Source organism: Rhinolophus hipposideros (assembly GCF_964194185.1).
Source record: "Rhinolophus hipposideros genome assembly, chromosome: 21".
Taxonomy (NCBI): Eukaryota; Metazoa; Chordata; class Mammalia; order Chiroptera; family Rhinolophidae; genus Rhinolophus; species Rhinolophus hipposideros.
The window spans coordinates 4581862-4596145 of record NC_138067.1 but is presented as its reverse complement, the minus strand read 5'-3'; the positions used below and the strand labels follow the sequence as shown (position 1 = coordinate 4596145).

At 51.9% G+C, this 14284-nt stretch overlaps 1 protein-coding gene across 3 annotated transcripts in view; it reads left to right on the top strand.

Annotated features, from left to right (window-relative positions):
• ZNF423 (zinc finger protein 423) overlaps positions 1-14284 on the top strand; it is a 300257-nt gene that overhangs the window by 94101 nt on the left and 191872 nt on the right. For all 3 annotated transcript variants that reach the window (XM_081032158.1, XM_081032157.1, XM_081032159.1), the window contains exon 3: positions 9056-9256. In XM_081032158.1, coding sequence (XP_080888284.1) covers positions 9056-9256 — 201 coding nt within the window. The remainder of the gene's footprint in view (positions 1-9055; positions 9257-14284) is intronic.

Here is a 14284-nt window from a genome sequence, read left to right as displayed (position 1 = left end):
TCTTCATTACTGCATGCGGTGAGGTCAGCTTTACTAAGATTGGGGGGCTCAGAGGGGCGACACTGTGGACTTGCTGGAAAAATAGCATTTTTTCCTTTTTGGCGGGGGTGTTTGTGATTGCGTTTTCTCCCGCTTCCTGCTCTGCCCCTCCTTTCTCCCTTCCATCCACCCACCACCTTTCCTTTCCGCTCCTTCCAAGCCCGTCATCGTTGGGAACTGGGTTGGAGGAAGCGGCCATCTCTGCCTTTTTGGGTTGGGCTTAGCACTTGCAGGTCCCTGGGAAGGGGGCCGCGTGCGTCACCCACAGAGGGCAACGTGCTGGTGACAGGACATCAGCCTCAGCTGGTTAAGGAGCTGTGCTTCGCTTTTTGATGCATCTCCAGCATCCAGAACAGTGACTGGCACATAGTAGGTGCCCAGGAAATGTTTGTTGACTGACTAGATGTTGAGTCTGTGTCTGATAGGGCTGGAGCTTTGGGGGAGCTTACTGCCGACCAGGGCCTGGGTGGCAGAGACCTGGGGCGAGATCCCCTGGAAGGCGGCCCCCATTGGGAGGTCCCACAACCCGAGGAGGTGACATCATCCCCATTTCCCAGGTGAGGAAACTGAGGCTCAGAAGTGTAAGTAAAGAGATCACACAGGAGTAGACTTGAACTTGGGTCCTAAATCTCCAAGGAAGGGACACTTTCATCAGTGCCCAGCTAGCCTCCCTGTCTGGGCTTAAGGTGGCCTGACCGCTGTCGCTGGACGTGCCCTGTGGCAGAGACCCTCCCCTCAGGCTGCATCCAGTCCTTCGAGGCCAATTGTTTTCTCCATACTGTTACCTTAAAACTTGAAGTCAACCTTTAAAGATCCAGAGATTTCTCATAAAAATAGGGATTTCCTTTAAAAAAAAAGAACAACAACTAATGTGTCTGCACTGGGCCTCCCTGCTTTGTATGGCAACTACATAGAAGGTTTAGCAGGGGCCACCCCCTTGGGTGGGCGTATGTGCCCCCTCCCCTGCCCCGCCCATTCCACTCATTTGCACAATGATGGGGGGCATCCGCCCCTTCTGTCAGAATGGGCCGTCCCCCCCTCTGACCCTCAGTTTGCCCTCTGGAAAGCAGGTCTGATGGTAACAGCTCCTTTACTGGGTCACTGGGTGAAGTTGCAGATGAATTGGAAGATCTGGTCTGAGGGAAGGGATTGCCCTCACGCGGCTAATCATTTTGGCTTCAGGTTCTAGAATTCCTGACCATTGAAGAGGCATTCTCTGGAAGATTGTAGGCATTTCTGTGGTCAACCACATGCCTGTGGAGACGGAGGCCCCTGTCCCCAGTCCTGTATTGTCAGCCAGGGCGGAACGTCCCAGCAAAGCTTGTGCGATGTTTGTGACATGCGTCCGGGTCACAATCAGCCTCAGACTGACCATGGCTTTGAAATTCTATGCACAGAAAATCAGCACCGATAGGAGAGCAACAGGCACACCCCACCCCTCAGACAGCCAGCGGAAGTTGCTACCTTACTTAAGAAGTAGAAGTCGGACAGCAAATTATATGTTAAAATATTTGCCTACAGCTCTGCCGCCAAAGGGACCCTTTAGGCTGAGTGTTAAATGTTACCTCGCTGCCCACACTGCAAATATTCTAAACCTGAAGATAAATAGTGGCTGCCTCACGGAATTTGGGGCCAGCCATGGACACACAAGCAGAATGTCTAATCAGGGCTGGCACGCTCCTTGCCCAGCCCTTCCCATCCTGCATCCCCCAGCCCTGGAGTGCGAGAGAAAGTGTTCACAGAGCCATGTCCTTCCCGCCAGCCGGGCTGAGGTTAAGCCTGGGGCTTGACCTGGTGCCCAGGTCCCACAGCCCTTCCTCCCCTCCTCCCTCTGGCTCTCGGGAACGCTGCTAATGAAAGAGTTTGTAGGAAACGCATGATCTGTGAGGATAAGGTATGCGTTTTCTATTCAAAAAATATTTCTCCAGTGTAAACACTTTGAAAACGGTACACACCTTTCTAGGTTGTGTGTTCTGTTGGGAGGCCTCCCACCTACGTACTGGGGGGCAGTGCAAGAAAAGTGGGCTTGTAAATTGCAGAGTAAACATGTCTATATTGTCTCCCCAAGGGCTGCCTGGGGCAGACCCTTGGCAGAGGTCACACTGTGACTTGGAGGAGGGGGGCTTGTAACTTACTCAACGTTGCACAGCATGGAAAGTGGGGAGACCCTGGACTTGAATTCAGGACTTTCCTTGCCTGGTCCAGTGGATGTTTTTGTCGCTGTGGACGTTTCTGTGCCTTTCAAGGGAATCCTCCTTGTAGGCCGATGTCTTCCACCCTCACCTGAGCCGGGGCGCTGCCCACACGGTTTGAATGGCAGCAGTGGCAGTCAGGGAGTAATCAGAGCTGCGGTTTTCTCAAGTTTGATTGTGGGCCAGGGACCAGGTTTTGTCTGTATTCCCTCATTACAATAATTTCACTTCAGCACATTTTTCTCAGGAAGGGTAGATGACTTGTGCATGATCCCCCAGCTGTTTAGTGGTGGCATATAGGTTTGAACCCAGGCAGCTGGCCACAGTGTGTGATTCCCTCCTGTTCTTTCTCGGTTATCTGGACAGTCCCTGGATCGTGACTCTAGCTGTCTGCTGCGTGTCTTTGCTTAGTAACCATCTGTGTTGCAACCACTTGCTTCCATCAGCCCTCTGGACTCTCACACAGGCACCCCCAATGCGCCCTGTACAGTTGTGTGCCGAGGTCAAGCCCTAGACACGCCTCGAGGTCATTGTGTGCTGATTCTTATTTCTATGGAGGTAGATGGTACAGTCTCCTGTCCAGGTCTGACTGGGAGAAGAAAGGAGAAGGGGGGGCCCTCCCAGGCCTTGCTGGCCTCCGGCTCTGACTTTCTTGCCTCTTCACTCTCCACCTGGCCCCGTCCCTGGCATTTCCTCCTCTTCACCAGTCCCCCCCTGCCCTGCACCCTGTCTCACCTTTGCCCACACCTTCCGCTTTCCCACCTGCCTCTGCTCCAGCCTCTGCTTGGCTCCTCGAAACCCACAGGGCTCCTGGACTTGCACGCATCTGTGCTTAGCTGTGTGCCCGATTCTTCTCGTTCGGGCAGCCTCGCCCCCACCTTGTGGCGGGAGACCTGATTGCCCTCGTGCTCAGGTCCTTGTTGACATGTAAAGAATCAGACTCAAGCAGGAGAAGTGACTTGCGCAAGGTCACTCATGGGGCTGGGTGAAGGGGTCCTAGAACTAAGACTTGAGCCCAAGTCCATGGCCGACATGGGCCCACGATGCTGGCCTTTCTGCCTTACTTCCTCCTTGGCGTTTACCCATTCATCTCTTCATTCCTTCACCCACCCCTTATTTATTAAGTATCTGTTTTGAACCAGGCTTTGTGTGGGCTTTGAGGCCACCAAGATGAATGGGACCGGGAGTCTCCTGTATGTAGTAGCAAATATGTGTGCGTTATGCCTGGCACAAAGTAGACATTCAGTGAATATCTGTGGGGTGAGTGAGGGAAAGAATGGGTGATTATCGGTACTGGGGTATCTCACGCTTCTCAAACTCTGCCCCCGTTTTCTCTGTCCTGGGCGTAGGGGGTCTCCTGCCTCTGCTGGGCAGCTACTCAGCCCTGAAGCCCCAGAGGTGGGACCCCTGCTTGTCCCTGGTTAGTTCTCAGGGCACCCAGGGCTCCCTGCCATCTAGCTGATCCCCATGGTCCCTTCCAGGAAGGAGAAGGGGCAGCCTTCTTGGTGGGGTTCTTTCTGACTTGCATGCTGGTGGGGACTTGGTCACAGAGAAGAGACCCTCACTGGTGTCCTTGGGCTGAGCTTCTGCCAGCTGGCCCCTGGGAGGGGTGAGGCCCAGATGACCCTGAGTCATGGGCTCGAGAAGCCTCGCTGAGAAGGTAGGAAATGTCTTGTTCCCAGACCTGGCAGCTTGGCCCCTGAGGCCTCTCCCTTTCTCAAGGGCAGTGAGTGGCTCAGTGGGGCTAGTTAGTCCTGGGCTGGGGAAATTCACTACTTTTTAATGAAAACCAGTGAAGTTGGAGGGTTTTGCTATTGCCTCTCTTTGCTCATAGGAAGTTCCTCAAGCTCATCTCTTGGGTTCAGGGACTCTGGGATGTATGGGTGTGGTGTAGTGGGGTTCGGCAGTGTAGGTGTACCCTCTTCCTCCTGCTCTGAGAGAGAATCTGGTGGGACAGGGTGGCCCCATCACATGATAGGTTGAACCATTTGAGATTCCCAATATTTGACTTTGTCGACCTGAAAAGATGGCAACTTCATATGGTTCAACCCAATACTTACCGTCAGCAAAGAGTAGTGTAACCTCTTCCTCTCCCCCTGTATTGATATTCAGACACTTGTTTCTTTGAAACCAGTTCACTTATTCATTCGTGTTTATTGAGCCCCCTCTGTATGTCATTCTGCAGGAGGGATGGGGGAGACGGTGCAGAGCATAAGCAAACACAGTCCCTGCCCTCATGGAGCGCACGGCCTGCTGGGGTGTGTTCCCCCTGTGCATTGCCGTGTGACAAACCACCCCATAGCTGCCACAGTTATGAGTTCACCCAGTTCTGTGCCTGACTGGTCTCAGCCGGTGGCTGCTGTCACCAGAAGGCTCGTGTGGGTTGGATGCCCAAGATGGTGCCCTCCCATGGCTGGCAGTGGGTACCGGCAGCCAGGAGGTCAGCTGGGCTGCCAACTGGAGCACCTCCACTCTCTGCATGTGACTTGGGCTTCTCATACATGGTAGTGTCCAAGAGACCCAGAGACCGAGGGGTAGCTGCAAGCTTTTCTCTGACCTAACCTCAGATACCCTAGAATATTATTTCTGTTGCATTTTAGTGGCCAAGGGAGTCTCTAAGGCCTGCCAGCCCCGGGGGGCATTGTGGAGCAGAATCAGATCTGCTCTCGATGGGAGAGCGAGTGTAAGCGCTCACTACACAGGAGCAGGTGGGATGGGTGGTGTTGGTATGGTCGTCTTGGGGAAACACAGTCTGCCACAGGGAGGCAGAGTACAAACAGATTCACCCACAAAAGTGTGAGGGCACTGTGTGCCAAGTGCACTGACTGCAAAGGGCAGAGAGCTATGGGGAGGGAATGATGGGGACGTATGTGGCACTGACTCTCGGGCCTGTGGGGAACCCTGCTAAGTGGGTGAAGAGTTATGGGAAATCTTCCAGGTGGGGGAATGGGGTGAAGCCCTTGGTGGAAGAAATGTAATTCAACGGACTGAAAGAAAGTCTGTGTGGCTGTGGAGATAAGTGACATCAGAGAGGTCAGCAGAGCCCTTGCTGGACCCCAGGAGTCACGGCGAGGACCCTACATAGGACTTTGAAGAATGTTTCAAGTTCCTTGTCACTTGGCTCAGGTTTTCACTGAGTCTCTGTGGTGGGAAGACTGTGCAGCAGAGTGGTTGGGCCAGACGCAGCTGTGTTTGCAGCCTGTCACTTGTGGGGTTGCTTAAGCTTTGTCACCTGGGAGAGCCCACGTTTCCTCGCTTGTAAAGGGAGGCTATGACAGGGCCCAACTCAACGGGCTGCCTGGCTGGCTGTGCTCAGAAGGCACCTGACATACAGCAAGTGCTCAGTAAGTGCTAGTTGCTCTTGGTGGACCCCCTCAGGCAGAAGGAGGGAGGTGTGCACATCGGAAAACCACTAGATTGTGAGGTGTCCAGGCTGGAGTGTGAGGCCCACTTCTGAGGTCAGTTCTGTTCCCTGGCCGGGCACGTGGCCCCGGGGCCGGTGGCACTATTCACAAATGTTTGGTTTGGGTCTACCCTGAGTGAGCTTCTAGCTGCTCCAGGCCATGCCCAGGAGAACGTGGCTGGGGTCTGGGGGAAAGGTGCCAGCAGCCCATTTTCTGGAAGTCCTTCCCAACCCCGGAAGCCTTGATGGAAAGAAATGAGCTCCCCGCCAGCTGACTGCTTTGTGGGACCTGGGGTGGTGGGTGGGTCAACTGTAGTGCAGGCGTAGGAGGTCACCATGTGGGAAACAAGAGGCAGCATGGGGATGGGGACCCAATCAGGTGGCCTCTGGGCTCTGCCTCCTGCTTGCTCACTCCGGTAGGGACCCGCGGGGGCCTCCAGGCACGATGTGGGACTGGCACGACCGCCCCTGACTAGCCACAGCTGGGTCAAGGGAGTAGGGAAAGCCCATTCGGTCTCCAGGCCCTTAATGAGCAGCTGTTCGGGGTGGGCCTGGAAACCAGGTGACTCCAGAGAGCGCCCTAGGGGGACTGGCGCCCTCAGAACTGTCTGACCTTAGAGCTCCCACCTCAGGGGCCGTGCAGAGCTTGGGGCTCCTGTAGGCCCCGGGCCTGGGGGAGGGGCGTGCTCCTTACCACAGACTGGTTGGTTCAATTCCTCCTCTGGCTTTGGGCCACCCCTGCGAGCCTCCGTTTTCTCACCTGCAAATGGAAAAATAACCCCATTTGCTCTTTTTGCCAATCACGAGGCTCAGAGGCTGTACAAGGCAGGAGAGAGCCTTGCCAAGAGCAAAGCCCTCCAGGCGTGGAAGCCTTCCCGTTCTCCAGGTCCCAACGGTGGTGACACAGCACAAGGGCCATGGGGGATGGGCCCCATCAGAGAAGCCCCCTCCCCCAAACTTCTTCCCTCTCTGGCTTCCTGAGGGTCAGGCTGGCCAGCTGTGTGACCCCATGGGACCCCAGATGATGAGGTCCCCACCTTTGCCCACCTGCCCTCTCCTGCCCCTTTCCACATAACCACCTTGCCTCCCCATTAGTAGACAGCGGCAGGGGAGGTGACAGTTCCTTAAAACAGATTTATACTCTTGGATGACTTTATGGGTTTTTACCTTATAAAAACCGAGGAGTTGACATTCTGATTTATCTACTCCTGAGTCAACAGGATGGACCAGATTTGAAGAGATCAAATGCATTGTAATGTTTGTGGTTCCAGTTGTGGATGAGATGAGCTATTATGGAAAATGCTGCCAAGTAAATATGGCAACAAAATCATAACGGGGGATAATTTAAATATGTCTATTAAATTGTGTGTTAAGTCAAGTAGCACAAACGTGGTGCTGAACGTAGCTTACTATCTGGAGAGTTGGTGTACTAGATAAAGCTGGAATTATGGCTCCCCCCACCCCCAGAACATTTTTTTTTTTTATTAAGGGAAGAGACTGTAAACTAGGAATTTCAGAGCCGGCGCTTGGCTGTGTAACCGTGGTTGCACCATGATTATAATAGTGAAGGCTCCGAGTGCTAGTTCTCGTTCCTTTGCTTTCTATTTCTCGCTGTTGCGGTACCTGCCGATCAGATTTCCTGAGATAAATCTGCTGCCTGGCTTTTAATGGGATTTCTGTATTGCCAGGACTTGGCGTGTTCTGATAATAAAAGAGCCTAAAAATTGTACATCCCTTCATTGGTAAGAAGAGAGATGTTTTGATAGGTCACAAAAGGAAACATTGATTTTTACTGCCTCCGAGCAGTTCCAAGCAGGGTGTTGTGCCACATTCCCCTCCACGGAGGGTGGCCGCTCGCTCTCCGATGAGCTGATGTGTGTTTGCTGGTTCTTGGTGCCAGGTGCTTGGAAGTGCAGGTTCTGTGCAGACAGGGGAAATAGAGAGAGCCCTTATAACGGTATTTGTTTCTAACTTGAAATATTTATAGGACTGTGACTTCCACCTTGAATCGAATGCACTCTTTGCTTCGTTTCTTTTTCTTGCTTTGTCAACCAGCCCTTGGAGTCTTAGAGGTTGTGTACTGAATCCTTGTTTATGTGACTGCAGTGTCATGTGTGACGCATACATGCGTGCAAACACCTTTGCATATGCATATATGTTTGCGTGAGTATCTTTACATATCAGAGCGATTTCTCTCTTTAATTTAAACCACTGCTAGTTTCTGAATGAGTAGATCTAATTTCCAGGACAGACTATGGGAAGGGACCACACACCCTTCGATTTTTTTAGTCGGAGTCTGTGTATTTTAATGGGCAAATTTAATCCACTGACATTTATTGGAATTACTGAACTATTTTGTGTGTTAGCACACCTTTTCTGCACTTTGGTTTACAAGTTCTTGATGTGTCCTATTAATCTATCAGACTGTGAGGCTGTGCCCCATTTCCCTCCAGCTGTTCAGGGAAGGGCACTAGGCAGGAGCCAGGATGTCGAATTAAACATCTGTAGGGTTCTGGGGACATTGCATCCCGCGGGCTGATGCCAGGCGCCTTACCTGTAAAATGAGGAGAGCAAAGCTGTCTCACTCTGAAGGCAGAGGTGGGACCAGGTGATCGCCTTTAGGTATACGGTGTGTGAGACTGGCAATGGGTCTACACGTAGGGAACTGTGGCAGAGCCCTACACAAATGCAAGCATCATTATTAGACCATGTACTCCCTTTTCTGCACAGATGAACCACATGTCTGCCAGTGATAAGCGGAGAGTAGGTATTTTATTTGAAAGAAGTTGGTTGAATGATTTGAAGGCTGGTTCTCACTGTCTAGGCTGATACCAGGGCACGAGGGAAGGCTCAGGTGCATTTGAAGCTTGTGATTTGATTAGCCATGGTCCTGCCAACAGGTGTGCTTCCTGGATTCCAGAATCAGGACATCTTTACAAAGAACCTAGCCAACATCATCACCACATCTCGAGGTTTGTTGTGTGGAGGATGAAATTGGCTACAAGATCTCCCAGCTCTGAATTGCAAGGCTTTGGGGGAAACAAAAAGCGTAGGTGTGTTAGGAACAGCTGCTGGGGGCTCTGGAGACGTGTGTAAGAGAATTGGTTTTTAGGAGACAAAATGCGAAGGCATTTTCACCTCCGTGATGGGTCACAACCCCCGGCATCCTTGCACAGAGGGAAGATGACCGGAAATCCCCATAGAAGATTTGCACCAAGAATCAAAGACGCTAGTTGTGAATTACGGCACCACATGCTCCAAAACACCCCCCTATATTAATATACTGAGAGGTGTCAAGAATAATGGATCCTGGGTGGTAGAGTAATTAAATGTATCTTAATAAATGCCGGGCAATTCTTTTCAAATCCTTTCTTTCCCAAGACCCCGTCAGCTGACATGACTGTGTCCTTTCTGTTGGCAGGAGGCCTAGAAGGAGAGCCCGGGTGTGATCAGAAAAGCAGCCGTGCCCTGGAAGACAGGAACAGCGTGACAAGTCAAGAGGAGAGAAATGAGGACGATGACGACATGGAGGACGAGTCAATTTACACCTGCGATCACTGTCAGCAGGACTTCGAGTCTCTGGCAGACCTGACGGACCACCGGGCCCACCGCTGTCCTGGAGGTAATGCTAAATAGCACCGGGATTCTGACAGGTGGTTATATGGATAATTGGACACAGCAACAGCTTGAAGCCTCAAGTGAGATTAAAGAATTAATAATGTAATTTTACAGTTAATGTCATTTTATTGTGGTATCTTGGGTACCCTGTATCTGCCTTTTAAATACCATTAAACATAAAAGCAGCAGCTTTCCGGCAGGCAGGAACTCGGTGGGGGCGCCATGTCGCTGCTCCCCTGGTCTGTACTCCGTACCACGTGGGCCATACGTGGACGGGTCTGTATTCTGGATTTCTGGAAGGCGTTTTGGAAACCCAGCAATTAAAAGGTTGTTAGTGCAAAGTTAAGCAACTTAAGTGTGGAAAGCTGCGTGAAGGAGTGAGCTCTGGAGGCAGGGTTTGGGGAGAATGTCACAGGCCAAGAAGCGCCTGTGCAAAAAAGGACCCACTTCCACTTCTGGGCTTGGCCTCCCTCTTCTCTGAGTGGCTGGGAACTGCTAGACCTGTTCTGTTTCCTCAGTGCCTCAGAGAAGGCGGGCAAGGCCACGGCTTTATAGGAGTGATTTAAGACTTCAGGGGTTAGGTGTGATTATGTGTCTGGGGCACTGGGGGTGGGATAGGTGGACGGGGGGATTAGGGAACAGCAGCATGTGCATTCCTTGGAGGGGGGTGGCAACCATGATGCAGAGGTCTGAGCAGGGAGTCTGAAACATCTGTGTTCTTTACCCCCAGATACCTCCTTTACCCCCAGATACCCCCAGATACCTCCTTCTATCGTGATTGTTGATGAAACTTTTTGGATGGTTGTTTGTGGAGAGAGGACCTAAAATCCCAGACCTGTGTTCCAAAGGGGACTTGTCTCCAGTTTTGGGGCAGGGGGGTAAATTTGCTGGTAGGAAGTAGATTGGTATACAAAGCTCTCACTTCCCTTACCTTTCATACCATTGTGGAAATTTGAAAGCCAAGTGTTTGGGGGAACTGCTATGACTTTCCCTGTAGTGATGTTCGTAGCTGCACAGCCCTGGCTAGACCAAGTGCTTGTCAACCTCTGAAGGGAACAGATACCCCAAACAATGTGCCCAGGAGGACTCTTACAGACTTGAACTTCTTGGGGCTCACCAAGTCAAACCCCAGTCTTTTGGAATTTGTGATATTTCCACCAGGGGCAGAGGCGATGGCTGACTTATAATCTTAGAATTCTGAGGCACTGAGAGGAAAAGGGGATTGTTCTACTAAGGTCACTTAGTGATTTTGGTGGCTGAGCCAGGTTTTCAGGACCCTGGGTTATGGACTCTGCCCTACTTGAGAAAATCATAGATGCTGGTGTATTTCTTCATTTAGCCAAGAACTGAGGTGGATGTTAAAACTGTTACAGAATGAAATGTTGTCACTTAACTTTTAAAACAATCAGTGACTTGATCTTCTATAAAAGCCATGCTCTTTATTTCCTAAATGTCTAGTTATTAGAGCAGGGCCCCTCAGGACCCCTGCTAAGTGTCGCTTTGTTGAGCCCGCAGCTCTTGCAGTGGGGTCCCATCCCCAGACAGCTGACCCTCCTTCCAGTTCTCTTGAATCAAGGAGCTTTTTACGTGTCCCGCCACACTGGAATGGCGGCGTTTCTAGGTGGAGAAGGAAAATGTGAGACTTTGGGGGGTCTGTACTGGAAATAAGAAGTGGTAGCTAATCGTGCTTCGGTCCCGAGCAGCTTTCTCTTCCCTATGGCAGTTTCTTCTCTCTACAGCCTCCCACTTTGGCTGAAATTATGGCAACCCGTTTGCAGGGTCTGCAGCCATCCTTACTGAGGCTGGTGGTATGTACCAATATTCCTACCTGCTTCCTAACAGGAACCCACTGATGACCTCCGTGGGGACATGGGAACCAGGAATATTCCCCAAACCTGGAGCATTGGAAGGAAGTCAGAAATTCGTAGAAACAGTATGGAAAAGACCTGGTCTAAGAGCATCACTGAGAAATTCATTACCACCCGGTAAAGGTGTGACCCAGTCTAGGAGTCTCCCAGACAAGGACCGAAGAGATAAATGAGGAGTTATTTCCCCCACATCAGAGGTTCTTAGGATTACCCAGTGACAGGATAAACCGCTGGGATTGCATGTGTATTATTCAAAATAGGTCCCTGCCTAGGACACCTCCACACCCTTCCATTGTGCACTGGTTTTCAAACCTGTTCTCAGAGGTGTCCGTGGGGCTATTGGGTGGATACATGGGACATACACCCTGGAGGGCGAAGTGGACACTCGACAGCCCAGCAAAGACCATTTCAGAGAGGGTCGTGGTCTGTTGGGGCCTGATGTGCTCTGGGCGCTCAGCAGATGTTTCTGAGGGAACAAACAGTCCTGTTTAGAGGGAAGGTGGACCCTCCCTGCTATGGAGAATTTGGGGCCTGAGGGCAGTGACACCTGTCAATCCCATTGTCTGATTCTTGAAAACACCCTACAGAGGGCTGTCACCCCTGGAATGTGGAGGCGGCACCCCCACCTTTCCCCCAAGCAGGTGTGTCCTGGGGAGGTTGGGATGCGGCTGTGTGAAGGGGTGGATGTGTTTGTGGTGGTGATCTTGAATGTGTTCTTCTCTAAAACTACTCTAAAACTTCTCTAAATCTACTTTAGTAGAGTGACCGCTGGGCTCTTTCTGTGACAGTTGGGGGGGTGCCTCGTTCCCTCAGAATCGGGGTGAATAGCTGTGAGGTCTAGAGATTTTTCTGAGGTGGGGGATGGTCACTATGGAAGGGGGCGGCCTCCTGCTAGAGTGGCAGTGATTGCATTTGTAAGGAAGACCCCCTTCCCCCCAGAGCTGGGACTCTCTGCACCTAAGAACCCTCACTTCCAGAGGTTCTGGAGCTTGAGAAGGTGCCTCTCCATTGTCCCTCAGCAGGAGTGGCAATGCCAGGTCCTGGACAAGTTGTTGAAATGGGGACTTCAAGAACTCAGTGGCGGCCAGTTAGCTCAGTTGGTTAGAACGCAGTGCTAAGAACTCCAAGGTTGCTGGTTCGATCCCCACATGGGCCACTGTGAGCTGGGCCCTCCTTAAAAAAAAAAAAGGAAACGCAGACAACTCCATCAAGTCCTGTTCATATTTCTCTTTCACTGTCTCTCATTCGTGCCTGAGGAGAAACCAACCTTAAACCCACCAGGCATCAGACATTGCGTCTTTAGAACCCGAAATGAAACAAGCAAGAAGCAGCCTGCTCGGTGGACGCTTATGCCCCGACAGCTGTTTTGTTGCTCTTTGTCCCCCTCCAGCCCCTGCCCATAGGGTAACAAGTGTTTACATGCTTGGAGTCGTGGGCACTTAGTGTTTTGTGTTCGGCATTTGTTACTGAACATTTTCTACTTTGTTTGGAACCCTCCTTTTAAACAGCAGTGCTCAAGCGGATGGAACTTGGGTTACTGGTTCTGGTCCATTGACTGTAGAGATACCACCATTAGACCAATATGTCCATCGATTCGGAGTTTTGCAACAGAGCAGATAAAGGCTGACTTGCTAGAGCATCGTTTGTGGGCTGCACGTGAGGAAGTAACCGGACCACTTGGTGGCCGTCTGAACCAATGATACCAAGTCGCCGCTAATTTCGGTCCCACCAGCGCCCGTAGTGTCCGAACAGGGAGCAAGCTGAAGTTACGTTGACGCAATTTGTGAAGTGTTGGCTAAGCACATTTGAGATCTAGAAGCGGTTGCCTGGGGTGCTCTTCATCATCTTCGAGGACCCAGGAGGACTTCAACTGCTTTAAAAAGGGTCTCTGGGAATTTCGGGGGCACCACTGAGGCAGGTATGAAAGGCTGGACTTCGCCGCGACTGATCCCAATTTTTTATGTGCCCACTGAAGCAGGATACCCGTGGACCTCCAGTCTGGACTTGGGTGGAAGGTTTTACCACTTTCTGGCACAAAGACTACCTTCTGTTTAGACCGACCGCCGCGTTGGTCCCCATTGATGAGGCTGACGGCCCCCGTGGACATTTGGGGGCTGAACTATGCTGTTGTCATGCTTTAGACCCGACTTGCCTACTAGCGACACTCCTGACTGTCAGGAACGGTGCGCAGTGTGTCAGTCCTGGGACGTGGCCAGTCCCCAGGGCTTTGGAGGTCCCAGGCTGGTACGATTGGGGTTTCCGTTCTAGGTAGGGAGAGGCACATGGAGTCTCTTTAGCAGGACTAAGGTCTCTAACTGTGGACTCCAGGCTTGCTCCAAAGGACAGAAATCGCCCTCAGGTCCAGGTTGGAGCTGAGAATTGGCTATTCCCTTCAGGCCCCATTCCCTGCTCTCCCACTCAGGCCAGGCTCCTCGCCGGGCAGCAGGGGCAGCCCTGAAGTACACTGGGTCCCTGCCCCTCCAGGGGCTCGCCCACGGGCTGCAGGACTGACACTTTGCACAGTGAGCACTTGCTTTGTGTCAGACCCTGTGGGACTCGCCCTGGGCCGTGGCCTCTGCAGCCCCCATGCCACACACAGCCCACAGCACTCACCAGTGACGAGTCTGATTATTCTGTGGTGGTTTCCAGCATGTTTATCGCCCATCTCCCACGACCACCGGGCTTCACGAGGACAAGGGCAGTGTCTGTTTCGTTCCCTATCGTGTCCTGGCTCACAGTGGTGCTTGATACATGCTTGTTGAGTGAAGGAATCTTCACCACAATCCCAGCAGGCAGTCCTATTTTTCACCGTCCCTCCCCATTTTACACACTGGGCAATGGAGGCTCAGAGAGGTGGGGATCTTGCTTATGGTGACAGAGTGTGAACGAAGAGTCGAGGTCTGAACATAGATTGGGCCTGGTGAGCAATTTCAACCTAACCTCCAGCTTTTTTGAATGCTCAAGTTAAAAAAATAAGAGGAGGGGAATTTGTTCAAATAGCAACAGCAAAACACCTGCTCCCTGTGGGTTAATTTCGCTGTTCACCCTTTGGCTGCCCCACCTTCCCGAGGACTGGGACCAAGGAGTGTGTCCCCAGCCCCTCTGGAAGGGCAGGCCCTCCCTTTCTGGCGAAGGTGAAATGCTGCTGCGTAAAAAGCCGGGTG